General features: G+C 37.4%; 1 protein-coding gene across 1 annotated transcript; it reads right to left on the bottom strand.

The window, feature by feature from the left end:
- Positions 1 to 2658: 2658 nt before the first annotated feature.
- Positions 2659 to 11194, bottom strand: DYNAP (dynactin associated protein; the record flags this gene model as incomplete). Its single annotated transcript, XM_081252146.1, has 3 exons — positions 2659 to 2949; positions 7503 to 7631; positions 11138 to 11194. 3 exons carry the CDS (start codon positions 11192 to 11194, stop codon positions 2659 to 2661), a joined length of 477 nt encoding a protein of 158 aa, XP_081108272.1.
- Positions 11195 to 17191: the final 5997 nt, after the last annotated feature.

Genomic DNA, 17191 nt, shown 5'->3' with positions numbered 1-17191 from the left:
CCTTCCTTATTTCACAAAACTTACTTAAAGTCACTGAAACTTGATTTCTCACAGGTTAGGAATTTAGTTTTTGCTTCTAAAAAAGCCTACAAAGCCACTCCTTGATTATGGATATTGTAAAATTCTGTGGCTAAACAGGGATTATGGTGATGACTAATTTCAAAACTGTCCAAAAATAAGACAATATTAAGATTACTGGATCATGATAAATGTGCGTAAATGGTGAGGAAAGTCTTCTGTATGGAAGTCAGTGGCTCGGGAAAGAAAGCATTAAAATAGCTTTAGCTAGAATTAAAGATAAAAATAGGAAATAAGTACACTTCAGTAGCTCTTAAGTACACAAATCAAGGATTATCCACAGTAAATCTTGTCTGCTTCTTAGCACATTGTATCTTGCTTTAGACTATGAATTATTTTGTCACTGTTTCTGATGAATACTGATTTTTTAGATGTGCAGGAACTAGAAAAGAAAGACCATCTTTGGCACTTTTCCACTTTGCACTAGGAAAAGTGTACCTGATAAGCCTGCAAAAGTGAGGTGGTGTTTTACAACAACCTGAAAGCTGATGCAGTCTGACCCTTTAGCAAAGTGGCAAGCAGTATAGAATAGAGAAAAAATTACTTTAAGATATTTTTTAGTCATGCATTTCGTATAGGCCAACTTTGGGTAGGGAGGCAGTAGTTAGTGACATGAATTTTCCAAACCATTAATAGACTTACATACATCCTAGTTCAAGAGCAGACATGCCTTCTTGTGTGTAATATTGTATTCACAAGAAAATGTTATGTAACTGAATTCCAAATCTCTGAACTTCTCATTAAGAAAACAATAGATGACTTATGCTTTAAATCACTGTTAGTTGCTTTCTTTTCTTCTTCTTCTTTTTTTTTTTGCCTTATGGCCAACACAAATCCTGTTTCATTAAACCAATGTTGCTCTGATTCTTTCTGAGTCCACTATTATGTAATGGTTGGAGAACTTGGGATCTTCAACTTATAATTCAAACTTCTCAGTGGTAGTATAAATCTTAGAGCAGCAAAGAATAAGACAAAGTACCTGGAAAAGTTAGCATCAGGAACCTGGCTTCCTACCTTGTTAAAAAAATGTAGGCTATTACATTTTATTATAATGACCTCTTTAAAGCAAAAGTGAAAGTCAAAAGACAATTAAGTTGGTCTTCAATATACTGAAAAACAATCACTGGCAAGCTAGGATTCTATGCTCAGCAAGAATATCTATCAAGTAAAGAGTAAAAATAAGATCATTTTTTAGTTAAACACAATTTGACTAAGTTTTTCACCAGCAGGCATTCACTGAAAGAAATGCAAAGGGTAGAAATGCAGAAGGAGAGGAATCTCAGTCAAAAGGGTTGAGATGTAAAACGGAGAGAAGAAAAGGTGACAAGACAAGAGTCCACTATGATTCCTGCCCCTCAGTAGTGTACTGAAGGTCCCAACCAGGGCAATAAAATAAGAAGTCCATTATATAAGGATGAAAGATGCTCTTATTCGCATATAGCAGGATTGTAAACATAGAAATCCAAAGAATCCACAAGCAACCTATTAGAATAAGAGTTTAGCAAGATTAGTGGACACAAATCAGTATACAAAAATAATTTAAGAAAGTATTTTGTATTTGTATAAGTGATTATTTCAAATTTTTGTGTACCATCAACAAATATTCAGAAAACTAAAAACTTAAAGAGATATTGAAAAGAAATTTTCAAGCAACTAGAAATAAATCTACTAATAGAGGTGCAATTTTTTTTTTTTTTTTTTTGCGGTACGCGGGTCTCTCACTGTTGTGGCCTCTCCCGTTGCGGAGCACAGGCTCCGGACGCGCAGGCTCAGCGGCCATGGTTCACGGGCCCAGCCGCTCCGCGGCATGTGGGATCTTCCCGGACTGGGGCACGAACCCGTGTCCCCTGCATCGGCAGGTGGACTCTCAACCACTGCGCCACCAGGGAAGCCCCCAAACATTTAAATAGTTTTGGAAGACCTAAGTGTTGACGTGGTGAAAATTAAGGTAATTTTTTCCATTATTCACTGTCTAAATTACTTTTCTTCAAATGGCATCATGGTAGCTGCTATACCAGGTATAATGTAGCAATGGCAGTGGATATAGACTCAGCCCTTGAAGAGGTAGCTACAATTTGAGGAAAGAACCAGTGAGGGAAGATAGTTGTAGGTTAATTTGTAGTGAAAATAACTAAACGTTAACTTGCCATAGAAGAGAACATTTTGATGATTGGTGGTAGTTCTAGTAGATTAAAGTGATAATGGTGGCATTGCAGTTGCAGGTTCAGAGAAATACGTGGAGATTACAGATTGTTGAAGGAGAGTGATGACCATAGGTTTTGTAAGCTAAGTGGAAGTTACAGTAGTTGTAGTTTAAGGTTCTGGTGTAGCAGAGGCAGCTGTGGTTTCACTTGAAGTTGTAGTCATGGCCGCTGTGGTTGCAGGTTCAGCTGAAGCGATGGTCGTGGCCGCTGCGGTTGCAGGTTCAGTTGAAGCGATGGTTGTGGCCCTGCGGTTGCAGGTTCAGCTGAAGCAATGGTTGTAGCCGCTGCAGTTGCAGGTTCAGGTGAAGCAATGGTCATGGCCACAGAGGTTGCAGGTTCAGGTGAAGCAATGGTTGTGGTTGTTGTGGTTGTAGGTTCAGTGGACAAGGCAGAGGTAGTAGATTCTGTTTAAGTGGTTGTAGCTGTCAGTTCTGATGACCTGGTGGTCACTGTAGGTTGAGAAGTAGTAGAAGTGGACCAAGGAATAATAACCATAGGCTCCCTGACTTTGAGGGGATAGCTGGAAAACAATGGAAGATTTGTAATTTCCCCTATTATTCATCAGGCTTATTACAAGTATGCCAATTGCTGTCGTTATCACATAGGCTAAGAGACAAGCCAAAAAGACTTTCCACAGAGACCAGTTATTGCAGCAATTTTCTTTCATCTAAGAAGAGTGTAAATAAAAAATATCAGTAGTGAAAGATAAAAATGCTTGTCATTTATCATCTCTTTTGTGTTATTTATAACCAGGTGCATTAACATCATTGAATCCCTATATATCTCTCAAGAAATTTAAAGTTCACATTTTTATCCAGATGGAAGTAACTGCATGCTTTCTCTAACATTAGAAGAAATAAAAATCTGCCTCTATCTCATCTTCTTTTATTCTATTTTTCCAATGGTGAATATGGGGCCTTTTGTCTTTTCACATAAGCAGAACAAAACTTTAATGGTAAATTCTCTGCCATACACCCAAACTTCCCCTGGATATTGTCATTACCCCAACCTGCTCCACTTCCAGAATCACTTCTTCAAGAATCCTGTGCTCTAACCACCATGTCCTCTCCTTCCAGCTTGTTTGTTCAATTATTCCTGTAACAGCCTTTCTTTAGTTTTATTAAAACATCCAGCCCAGCAGCCCTGGCTTCACTCACATCTCTCTGTATCTACCATTTGTTCCAAGGCCCATTATTTCAATATACTTACTAACTCCCTAAAATCTCTTGCACTTCCCTCTTCTCCATTTTTCCAGTTGGCAAACAAGTGACTATCTTCTTACCCTGAAGCCTCCCTTGAACAGTCGCACTGTTGGGGAAATTCATGCACCTGGGCAGATCAGACTCAATATAAAGGTATGAACACCATCCTCAGATGGATTTTCTGTACTGCTCTACCATCCTATTATAGTTCTCTGATTAAGATATGCTCTCATTTTCAAAATACTTCCTTAATCTTCTTCCTTCTCTTTTTTAAAAAATATATTTATTTATTTATTTGGCTGCACTGGGTCTTAGTTGCTGCATGTGGGATCTCTCTCTTTTTTTTTTTTTCGGTACTCAGGCCTCTCACTGTTGTGGCCTCTCCCGTTGAGGACTGAGCGCAGGCTCCGGACGCGCAGGCTCAGCGGCCATGACTCACGGGCCCAGCTGCTTTGCGGCATGTGGGATCTTCCCGGACCGGGGCACGAACCCGTGTCCCCTGCATCGGCAGGCGGACTCTCAACCACTGCGCCACCAGGGAAGCCCTTCCCTCTCTTTAAACCTGTAAGCTCCATCCACCAACTCTCACACACAAATTGTCCCTCCTCATTCCTATCAAATGACTCTACTTCCTTTCTACTTCATCCAGAAACTTGAAACCATCAAATGGAAACCCTTTCAAACCCCCACTAGGTACCAAACCTGCAAGTCCACTCTCTTCTTTCCCTGATTGACACAGAAGATTCTATCCCTCCTTCTGCCTGAAGCTGACCTGCCAATCTGTCTTTGGATCCCATCCCCTCTGACCTCCTCAGCAACTTTTTTGTTTATCCTTCCTCCAGGACTGAATACTTCACCATTTTCCCCTTAAATGACTTCTTCCTTTTAACATTTAAACACACTCAAATCTCTCCCATCTTAAACAAGAAAATCTCCCACGGGTTTCAAATACCCATCTAGCTACTTCTCTTTATATTTGGAAAATGAAATTGCTTGAGTTGTCTAAATGCAACGTCTCCGTTTGCACACTCCTCAACTTAATCCAGTCTGGCATCGCTTCTGCCATGCCTCTGAAACACCTCTTAACAGAGTCACCAATGACATGCATTCACTAAAATCTAATTGATGTATTTTAGCCCTCATCTTACTTAAGCCCTCAGTAGCATTTGCCACTGAAGATCATTCCTCTTCTCTCTTGAACCATCTGTTCCCTTTGCTTGACATTCTTTGGCCCTTGTCTTTTTTCACACTAGGTCTAGGGTTAGCAAATTTTTTTCTGTAAAGGGCCAGACAGTAAATATTTTCAGCTTTGTGAGCCATACAGATTCTGTCATAACTATACCAATCTGCCATTATAGTGTTAAAGCAGCGATAGACAGTGAGTAAACAAATGAGCATGGCTGTGTTCCAATAAAGTTTTATTTACAGAAATAAGCAGTGGGCCAGATTTAACCACCATCTGCATCCAAATGACTCTCAAGTTTATCTCCAATCCAGCCCTCCCCTCTAGCCCTCAAATGCTTACACAACAGCACATCTCAGATGCCTCAAAGTTGTCTCACTGTGTCCAAACCCAAAGTCATGATCTTGCTAGGGAAACTTGGCCAGGTTCCACATCTCACTAAATGGCACTACCATCCATTTGATTCAATTTCATAAAGTGGAGCAAAGGGATCATCCTTGAAATCTCCCAATCTCTTACAAAGGTCTTTTAACTTTATCTGCTAAACATCTCCCAATGTTAGTGACATTATCTCTGTTGATACCACTTTAGTCCAAGCTTCCTTTATCTCTGCCCTGGACTAGTGCAATAGCTCGGGGCCACACTGGCCTCCACTCAGTTTCTTCAATGCACCATGCTTACTTCTAAGGTAAGACTTTGACACAAACAGTTCTGCTGATTGGGAACGCCTTTCCCAACCTCCATTCACCAGGCAGAAGGCTGCATGGTTCACCTTCAACACAGCAAGTTCTCCTCATGCACTTATTTTTGCCCCAATACATACCTGAGTATCAGTCAATGACTGTGTTATCAGGAGAGGAATGATACAGTGTGAGGTTTGTGTATTCCTAAACCTTTAAGAAATACTGACACCAGGTGATGAATCAACTCCTGGTAACAATCCTTTTAACTCCCTCTCATCCAGCATGTAAGTAGCTGCCTGGGACCTAGGATGACTAGGGGGACACAGAGAATTTACCTGAGTGCATTATATCCTTCCCAGGCTTAAAATACCTGAAAGTGCACAATGAAAAGAACTCCCAGAAGCTTCTCAATGATGAGAGGGAAAATAAGACAATGTTTGCAGAGTTCCTGGCACTGTGAAACCTACATAAATTTTCAATCATCCATTATGATTATTTCATTATCATTTTGATGACAGCAAGACCCTCGAAGAATGGAATACAACTACAACACTCGTGCCTTCCAGACAGACTAAAGCAGGTCTTAAATGTTGCAAAATATGGGCTGTGGTATTTGTTGAAAGGTCAGGATTTTGTGCAAATGGTGGCAGTGCAAGGCAGCAGAAGCAGAATGAGGACGGGATCCACAAGGCCAGGGAAATAAGGGTCACTAAGACCAAGTTAGACCTAGGAAAAAATATCATCTCCTTTACCTATATTGAAGGTAATACAAAGGAGTCTCAAGAAAGGAAAAGACTTATGCACATCTGGGAGGAGCTATAATACTGCCTTAAGAAAATAGTATAAAAGAGCAGCTTAGTGAAATAAAGTGCACATAGCCAGACAATAGGACACCTAAATTCTTCTCCTATTTCAGCCACTTCTGGCAAAAGCTATGTGGGTTCTGCAAAATCTCTTAAATTTCCTGGGCCACATTTTCCTTGATTGTTAAATGATGGAATGGGACTAGATCAGATAGGCTGATCATTAGTTGCACACTAAGTTGACCTGAAGCTTTTAAAAAATATTGCTACATGGGCCTCACCCCCAGAGTTTCTAATTTAACTGATCTAGGGTGGGGCTCGGCCATCAGTATTTCTTAAACAATCCCTGGATGACTATAATATGCAGCTAGGGTTAAGAACTACCAGATTATATGTTATCTAAGACCTCTTTCAGTTCTGCTTTTTACCTCTGCAAACAAGTAGAAACATTTTCTATCTCCACCCATTTTAACTCACTTATTCTTTCACATTGACCTAGCAACCGTATCAGTAGTTTATATATTTTATCCAGAATCAAGTAACAAAGCTCAGTCTCTTTCTACTGAACCTCCACAGCAAGATTAAGCAACAGAGGATAGGGATTCCAGAGTCAGGGTAACCCAACCAAACTGCCAAGCAGAGTAAGTAATTTATAGTCAATGTCAAGTTTCTACACTAGGGCTGAAGATATAGGGATACAGTCCCGAGGTAAAGTTCATTCAGCCCACAGACAAGATCAAGAGCCAAGGAGAGCTAAATCTAGTCTTCAAAGCTAGGGGAGAAAATCCAGAGACTGGAAGCAGGGTTCTATGTCAAGGTTATATGTACCAGAGGTCAGAACCAAGAGAGCTGTAGAAAGTGTCACATACAGATTCAGAGGCTGGAACAGTATAAGAAAATAAGGTGATCACAATAGAGTAGGACCGTTGAAGTTTCAAGTATGACCCAGTGTCTCATCAGAGTCTAATTAGTGAATTAATCTCTACATTGTTGACAGATTTGCTCCCCTGCCCCTCCCCAAACTTGCATTTGTACTTTACATTTATTCCTTTTATTTTCATACATGTTCTCTCTCTATGAGAATATTTGAGTCCCCAGTGCTCAAAGAACATTAGCTCTTGAAAACAGAGACAGTCGAATACTCTCCTTCTAGTAGATTACCTCATAGTGACTTATAATTATACTGAGAACACAGCAAATGCTTAACATGAATGTAGGTGAATTAAATGCACTTCCTGGGAAAGACTAGACCAAATACATCCCCATATAGAGCACATCCCAACCTGGGTAAAACCTGATATACCAAACGTTACCTGTGCGTGGTATAAGTCTGTGTGTTGTCATCCTGAGTGTGCAAGGACTCTTGGGTTCATGCAGACCCCAGTTAAGTTGGAAGGGACATCACCAGTTATGTCACTTGAAGGTGGACACCAAAATGCGGAGCTCTGAGCCTCTTGGTCATTTGAACACATGACTGGCTATAGAGATGAAGCGTTAAGTGAATAGGAAGCAGTGGTGTTGAACTTCTAAAATTAAACACTTCAGTCAAAAATAAGCGAGGCTGTGACTTTTAAAAGAAATAACAATGAAACTTTTAAAAGAAATTAATGTTTTCTTATCCTCTGAAGACAAAAAAATCTAGACAGGTTATTCTATGGTACCTTTTAACTAATTTTTGTAAGTTATCAATGTTCCAGATCAGGAATGTATATAATCCATCTTCTCTATCATATTACAAGCATGTATTAAATACCCTTATGTGGCAAGATGCTGTCGGTGGAGCATATACTAGGAAACATCAATTCGTATAAGGAATAGAATGTTAGAGCTGAAAAAGTTCTTGCAGCTTATCAGGTACAACCTGTTCAGGCCATTTTGGAAATGTGAATATCGAAGCAAAAAGAGTTGAAGTTATTATTACTATTGGTAGTAGTACTATTATTATCCCATGATGACCCAATAGCAAGCACTGGTGCCCAGACATTCCAGCAGTAAGGCCAGTGTAATTTTCACTCTACTAAACTATATATGGCATATTATTATGTTAAACTACAATAATATATTAATATAGTGTATACTATACTACACTATACTAGTGAAAAATTCTCACACAAAGAGATTCCTTTGTATAATTCACATCATGCTCTACTCAATGGAACTTGCAAGCCTGTCACAAGAACACAGAAGATGAGTCTTTTGTCCAGTTTGTGATATGTCTTTGCTGGGTTCCTCTTGGACACAGAGCAGTATAAAAACAGTTTCCAACAACAACAAAAGTCTCTACACTTAGGGAGTTTGTATGCTAATATAACAGAGAGGAAAACAGATATTTGTGTATAATTATTTAAATAAATACAGTAATTGCTAATCATTGTTGAGAAAAGGGGGTAATAAAGATTGAAAATGGGTGAGTTCAGTGGGAAAGATCTGGGGGGAGGGGTGCATTAAAAGAGGAGAAAGAACAAGACAGAATGAAAATGGGAGAGCAGGAAGTTCAGGAATTTATGCATCTGGGCAAAATGTTTTGTCACATCTCAAAAATAATATAGGATTATCTGGGGGTCTTCATCTCATAGGATAATAATATAAATTTTCTGTGAGCCAAGGGCATCACTGCCACTTCTTATTCTCAAAAAAGGGTTACCAGGACTACCTACACTTATAGATTTGCTGTGAGGATTAATGATTAAGGAAAAGGGTTAGAGTGATGTCTGGCATATAGTATGCATTCAATAAGTATTAGCTATCATTATCATTAATATAGTATTAATGTTTTTATTCCTACTGCTACAACTACTAGTTGTCTCCTACCATGTTGATTTAAAACCCATTACTAAATAACTATAAAAATTGCTGACCCATCAACCAATGAGTTCCATAAAACTGTCAGACTAGAATTGTATAAAGTCATTGGTCTACTGGGAACTATCATTAACAATATCAAAAATAAATGATTGTTGGGGCTTCCCTGGTGGCGCAGTGGTTGAGAGTCCGCCTGCCGATGCAGGGGACACGGGTTCGCGCCCCGGTCCGGGAAGATCCCACATGCCGCGGAGCGGCTGGGCCCGTGAGCCATGGCCACTGAGCCTGCGCGTCCGGAGCCTGTGCTCCGCAATGGGAGGGGCCACAACAGTGAGAGGCCCACGTACCACAAAAAAAAAAAAAAAACAAAAACAAAAATAAATGATTGTTATTAAATATAGACAACATGGAATACTCTTGGCAGTAAAGAGTTCACTAAGTTAGATTTTTCTATAAGTGTTATATCAAAGAAATAAAGAAAATATCTCTACTTTTATTGAATAAGATTAAACAAAGTCCATGTTATTCACTAGGTAAACCTGAGCAAAGTTGGACTTACCTTTAATAACAACCTTGCTTATTTTCCTAAGTACTGATTTTGTTGCTTTAGTTATTATTCAGTTTGCCTGTGGCTGAAGAACCTGGATATTTTGAAGAACTTGGATATTTTAATGTGCTTGGTAAACAAAGCAAAACTCACTCACCAGACCAGTTTTCCAGAATTTTCTGGCATTGGTGGAATCCCAACCCTTTCAAAGAAGGAAGATGACGGGTGGCATTTACACCAAGGGCGGAGAACCTGTGAACTAGGCTCAGCTTCAGGGTAATATTGTAACCCAAGTAATAATCTTTGCTGGGTCAGGGTTCCTCTGACTCTTAGTACAGGAAAGTCTCTATACAAAACTGGAATAGTTGGAGAGCTGTGAATAATGTTTAATCAGAGAGTCAGCCTTAGCTAATAATGGCCATAGGCAACTGAAGTACAGCAACAATAGTTACCAAGGAAAGGTCTATAAGCTTTTCCCCTAACTTTATAAGGATTAACTTAAGTTCTCATATATCCCAACAGAAAAAGAATACACCAAAATTTATTTCTTTTTTGTGATTTTCAATTCATTTTTTAATTCTATTATTGAATTTGGTCTTAAGAGAAAAATATTTTTATTACTATGCCTTAAATATCCATGGTAATTGAAATATTGTCAGCTATGCAGACATATGCTGTAAAATGTGCTTAAGATAATATTTGTAAACATCTTCAAGTTTGTTGCTATCTAGAGAAACTATCAAGATGATGAATACTTGGCTAAAGGGATTTTTTTTTCCATCTGAATATTCCATCATCCTGAAGATCCAATTATAGAGTGTCAAATTCAGAGACAAATGACAAAGAGAACAGCCTCAGGAGGGTCCTTTGTATGATGACTTAGAAGGACAGACCCCTTTTCTTTCAGTAAACCAGGAATCCTCTGTGGGATTCTCTTATTCAACTAACACTTACTGAACAACAGGAGTTGATCTTCTTTGGCTTATTTTGTAGGTGATTAATACAGGCCGATTGTCACAGCTCCAAACTGGAAAGGCAAAATATTGCCTTTATTCTTCTGGCATGAATTTTAACTTACCATTTCAATTTTTAGCACGTTTCTATCCTTTGTTCTGGTATTAAAGAGACCTCTTATAACTATATAGTGAAGACTTGATTCTTGGTGTAAAAGATTTTAAAATAGACAGAATGATCATATTTTCATTCAAGGTAGGGATTTTCAGAGGATATCTTTCAGGGATTTTCTGGATTTCCAACATATTTAGAAATGTGAGGTTTGACAGGTTTAGAAATTATATATAAAATCTAAGAATGAAATTGTAAAAATATAATTTCAAAACTAAACCAAAGTCATCTTTGGAGCTTTATGTTTACATGATGGTGAATATTGAAAGTTAATTTATTTTATATCACGTGGTCATGCTGTATATAAGTAAATAACTTCTAAAGTATAATAGAGCAGAATATATCATGAAATGCTGAAGGAAAAAATTAATACCTGGCTACTCTTCCTTTTGGAGAAGAATGCAAAATTATGACATTAACTATATTGCAGTAAAAAGATTAGATTGCTGTTAAATGCTGATAGTCAGACTGCGATATAGGCAAATATTAAACTAGAGCAACAATACTCACTGCTGGGTTTTCAGAGTGTTCAATATTCACCACATATTTTCCATGCTTTCTGTCCATTCTTGAGCTTTCAGTGCTACAAGCTGAACTCCAAAAATATTTTTCAATTCGTGCATTGCCCTTTATATCTGCAGCCCTGAGAAACAATTAAAATGGTGGAAAATCAGCTCTGATACATCAGTGCCAGTGTGAATAATAAATAATTATCCACTAAAACAGGATCCATCTTAGAGAAGGAAATGAGGTATTAATGAGAGAAAGACACAAGAAATACTGCTTCTGAAAGCTACTATGACTACCCCCTCAACAATCTCCCTGACACAATGGAATTCTGAAAATCTTACACAGTTCCTCCTCTTCCTCCTTTTGGCACCATCTTTCAGACACCTGCCTTCTATTTTAGGACCAACCTAAGAAAAAAGTGAGGTAGAAGTTTGTCATTGTTTTCTCTCTAACCATTGAATGCCTTCTCAACCCTGTGAGCATCCATGGCCTTAGAGTGGCTTCATCTTTTCAGTCTCAAGGTTGGTGTCTGGAAGTCTACTTAGTCGGTTCATCAGTAATTCACATGCATATAAAAACCATTAGAATCAATTTTCTGGGCAATAATGCCAAAGGAGTGATGAAATGTTGAAAATCTTGAGGAAAACATTTTTTGGTCAAGAAATCTAGTTTGTCTCAGATTGAAAAAGGATTAACTCTTTTATAGATTTATTAACTCAACAATTGAGAATACTGTGTTTCTAAAAAGTGCCAGGTACTTTCTAGTGCAAAAAGTTCAGTAGCAAATAAAACAGACCTCTTTGTATCTGACACTTTTAGATACTGAATTTTTTTTTCCAAAAGTTTGATCCTCTGAAATTTCTCTTCTGAATGTATTTAACACCATCAGTTTAATGAGTCTTACTGGATCAACTGAAATGGCATAGCCTCAAGCCTTAGAACATAAATAACATAGAAAAACTGCCAAATAATTGAAAAGCTGGGAAGGGATTTGTCCTCAAAAGGAGTAAAAACATGATGACTTACTTTTACTCCTGTTGAAAACAAAACCAGTGATGTCATTGTTATGGCCATGTGCTTCAAGGGACAGGCATAGATTGAAGGTATCAATAATACTAAGCATACCCTTCTAATAAAGTGATTTATTTGAAGATCAGAATGATATAATTATCAAACATGTGGTATAAATTTGACTTAATTTGCTTTAAAATATTACTATATTTTTATCCTGCAGAGACATTTATTTCAATTTGGTACTGGAGCAACATAGTCATGGTATAAATAAAACTTCATCATTTTTGACAGCACCCACCCATTTTATCAATAGTACAAAGAGGGAAACTTTATTCCAGCACTTGAGTCTCCTGCTCACAACCTCAAATTGACCTAGCAATCAAAAGACTCAGTCACAGGGCTTCCCTGGTGGTGCAGTGGTTGCAAGTCCGCCTGCCAATGCAGGGGACACGGGTTCGTGCCCCAGTCTGGGAAGATCCCACATGCCGCGGAGTGGCTAGGCCCGTGAGCCATGGCCGCTGAGCCTGCGCGTCTGGAGCCTGTGCTCCGCAATGGGAGAGGCCACAACAGTGAGAGGCCCGCGTACCGCAAAAAAAAAAAAAAAAAAGACTCAGTCATAAGTCTTCTATATTTTGGAAGAAAATATTAAATTTTTAAAAATAGCAAAAAAATTAAGCATCACATTTCTCTGTGGCTAAATTTACCATGTGAAAATCAGAATTTTCTTTATTTGGCAAAGAACAATACTTCAGCATGTATTATTGACAATTCTTGTGACCTTCAATCTGAAGGTCAACAGAAAAAATAAAAGACAGAACATACCTGGATTGTTCTAATGAACAGAGGGCATGGGTATCTTTCACTGTCTTGTCACAATCTCTTATGAAAGTTCTTTTTATTAAAGATTAATCTCCAAAATATACAAGCAGCTCATGCAGCTCAATATCAGAAAAACAAACAACCCAATCCAGAAATGGGCAGAAGACCTAAATAGACATTTCTCCAAACAAGATATACAGATGGCCAAGAAACACATGAAAGAGTGCTCAACATCACTAATCATTAGAGAAATGCAAATCAAAACTACAACGTGATATCATCTCACACTGGTCAGAATGGCCATCATCAAAAAATCTACAAACAATAAATGCTGGAGAGGGTGTGGAGAAAAGGGGACACTCTTGCACTGTTGGTGGGAATGTGAATTGGTACAGCCACTATGGAGAACAGTATGCAGGTTCCTTAAAAAACTACAAATAGAACTACCATATGACTCAGCAATTCCACTAGTGGGCATATACCCTGAGAAAACCATAAGTCAAAAAGAGTCATGTACCACAATGTTCATTGCAGCACTATTTACAATAGCCAGGACAAGGAAGCAACCTAAGTGTCCATCAACAGATGAATGGATAAAGAAGATGTGGCACATGTATACAATGGAATATTACTCAGCCATAAAAAGAAATGAAATTGAGTTATTTGTAGTGAGGTGGATGGATCTAGAGTCTGTCATACAGAGTGAAGTAAGTCAGAAATAGAAAAACAAATACTGTATGCTAACACATATATATGGAATCTAGAAAAAAAAAAAGGTTCTGAAGAACCTAGGGGCAGGACAGGAATAAAGACGCAGACATAGAGAATGGACTTGAGGACACGGATAAGGGGAAGGGTAAGCTGGGACGAAGTGAGAGAGTGGCAGTGACATGTATACACTACCAAAGGTAAACTAGTTAGCTAGTGGGAAGCAGCCGCATAGCACAGGGAGATCAGCTCAGTGCTTTGTGACAACCTAGAGGGGTGGGATGGGAGGGTGGAGGGAGACACAAGAGGGAAGAGATATGGGGATATATGTATATGCATAGCCAATTCACTTTGCTGTACAGCAGAAACTAACACAACATTGTAAAGCAATTATACTCCAATAAAGATGTTAAAAATAATTATAAATAAATAAATAAGATCTTTGTCTTGAGCAGGATTTATAGTCAAAAAGAAATCTGAAGATTTTGTTGGCTAACAGGTAGTTGAGAGAATTCTTTGGTAGCTGGCCAGTCTTGGGGGAAAATAATTTTTCATTCATCCAATAAAGAGATTCAATGAATTATTAAAAGTAATTATTAAAAGTAAAATTTTAAAAAATAAAAATAAAAAAATAAATACTGCAGCATTCTGTAAATGTATGTTATATATGGTTATCATAACACTATCAGAGTGTTCTTTATTATATTTTTTACAAAGCTGAACCAATTTCAACAGCAGATGTTCCTTCACTAAATAAAAGGTAATTAAAAAGTATTTCAGTAACACAATGGGATTACAATAAATAGCCATACTTAAAATAGAAACTTCAGGAGGAAAAACATGTTTTGATGCATATTATTGAATTTCCTAATTACAAATTTAAAGTGTAGTTACAAATTTTAAATATGTTTATACTGACAGAACATGATCTTTCATTAATTTATTCCCCACTGTTTATTGAGCACCTAAATTCCCCTGGCATGTGTCAAACCATGATAGCCGCACAGCATTGGCTGAGTCAGACAAGACCCCTGCTTACACTCTATTCTTTGTTTATTGAATGTTTGGCTTTGATTTTAACTTTCAAATGTGTTTAAAATGTAATATTTTGTTTAAGCAAAGAGAAGGTTCTTTTTTTATTTATTTAAAGATATCTGTTTTTTGTATGTCGGGAAATTGGTTCCGTAATGGTAAGTCTATCAGGTTCTACAGAATAAAGGGCAATTACATAATTCATCTCTGTTTGATCACAGTGAGTGGGAATTCATGACTTTTCTAGGGACTAGTAGTTCATTTTAGGGGGACCTTAACTGTTTGACAATTCTTTTTTCTATTAACCCCAAAATTTTCTCGTTCCTTCAGCTGATTTACATTCTGGTCCTGCTGTATCTGGAGACACCCAAAATGAAACCATGTTTTTCTTCAGAATATGGGTCTGTGATCCCTGATGTATAATTCCAAAATCCAAAAGGCTTAGAAGACCAAAAATTATTTGTACTTTTAGCACAAATTTACTTGGTGGCAAAAATTAATTCAAACTAATAAAGCTACTTTTAGCCTTTAATAAATTTAACATGATTATTTATATGTTTAATTATAAAAATATGAAAGTCTATTGCAGATTACCACCACAATCCTGCTGCATGTCTTGTGTAATACACAGCATATGTATCATATTACTTTTATAGAATTAAAAGAAAATCTCATTTATAAAGCACACCTCACCCAAGCACTTCATATGAGGGACTACAGGCCTGTAGAAATTTTCAATTTTTTAAAGACAACTAATGTGTATTTCCTTATTCTTACTGATCTGAGAAACTACTTCATAAAGACTTCAGTTAGTAGGCTGACTCATAACTGGCATTTTAATTTTATTTAAAAAATTTTTTATTTTATACTGAAGTATAGTTGATTAACAACGTTGTGTTAGTTTCAGGTGTACAGCAAAGTGATTCAGTTATACATATACAGGTATCTAATCTTTTTCAAATTCTTTTCCCATTTAGGTTGTTATAGAATATTGAGCGGAGTTCTTTGTGCTATATAGTAGGTCCTTATTGATTATCTATTTTAAATATAGCAATGTATATATAACTGGCTTTTTTTTTTTTTTTTTTTCGGTACGCAGGCCTCTCACTGTTGTGGCCTCTCCCGTTGTGGAGCACAGGCTCCGGATGCGCAGGCCCAGCGGCCATGGCTCACGGGCCTAGCCGCTCCGCGGCATGTGGGATCTTCCCAGACCGGGGCACGAACCCGTGTCCCCTGCATCGGCAGGCGGACTCTCAACCACTGCACCACCAGGGAAGCCCTGCTTGCTTTAAATTTTATATGAAACCTATTATACTTTATGTTTTCACAATATGGGGTACTTTTATTGGCCAGATTACATTTGTAAGCTTCATCTACATTGTAACTCCATTTTATTTGTTTTTAATATATTATAGCATTTCATTGATTGAATACATCACAATTTTTAATCTATTAATAATTTATAGAAATTGAGTTTGGTTCCATTTTTTTACTATCATAAACAATGATGTTATGAATATTCTAGTATATGCCTTTTTGGGAACATTCATTAAAATGTCTCTAGATGTAAAATTAAGAGTGAAATTCATGGATCATCAAGTGTATGTTTTTTTCATTATACCATATATTCCCAAAATTGTATCCAAGGTCATATGAATATTCACTCCCATAGTAGTATTCCCACTTTTTCATAAGTACTAACAGTTAGTGTGGTCAAATTTAAAAGTTTTCTAGCATATATGGTATTAAAAATACTCTACTGATTTCACCTTTTTTCTTCATCCTTGCTTACATGTAAGTTGGAGTTAATAGGCATCTTCATTTCTGCATTACACAACAGATGTTTGCTGTGGGAATTTTTTTTAGTTTACTCTTTGTTTTGTTCTGTATGAACTTTAAGAAATAAATGTGTAAAAGTTCAGAACGAAGTCTGTTTTCATGCTACAGGAATTAGAAAGCTTCTGGCTTTTTGTCATACATTTGTTGAATTACAACCACATTATACACATATACACATATAGTATCTTCTTTTTCATTGATCATTTTAGCATATGGATTTGTCCCAATAATTTAAAATCTTTTCAAAAACAGCAACACATTTAGTGTCAGGGTCAGGTGTGACATTATGTCAGGTGTGAATTAGTTGAGCTGACCTGTTAAGTTTTTGTGTGTCTTCAATTATGAGTAATACCAGAAGGTGTTATTATCGATATTTCAAGCTATTTTCCAATGACTGATTCTCAAAAAGGGCCAGATAAACAGCCAGATAATATTGAAAGAAGGATAAGAAATACATGTGAGAATATAATCTGAGGGTGCTGGTCTAGAGAGAAAGGATTTTAACATTGGATTGGACCAAATTTAATGGTACGGGGACACCTGCTCAAAATTCTGGATTCAACATGCTAGCTTGAGGGGCTTGGAGTAGCTCTCAAAATTTACTCTTTTGATTGCATAAAACCTGGACGGTGGTGGATTATG

This window comes from Mesoplodon bidens (assembly GCF_964165515.1).
Source record: "Mesoplodon bidens genome assembly, chromosome: 13".
NCBI classification, from domain to species: Eukaryota; Metazoa; Chordata; class Mammalia; order Artiodactyla; family Ziphiidae; genus Mesoplodon; species Mesoplodon bidens.
This window is presented reverse-complemented; position numbering and strand designations above follow the sequence as displayed.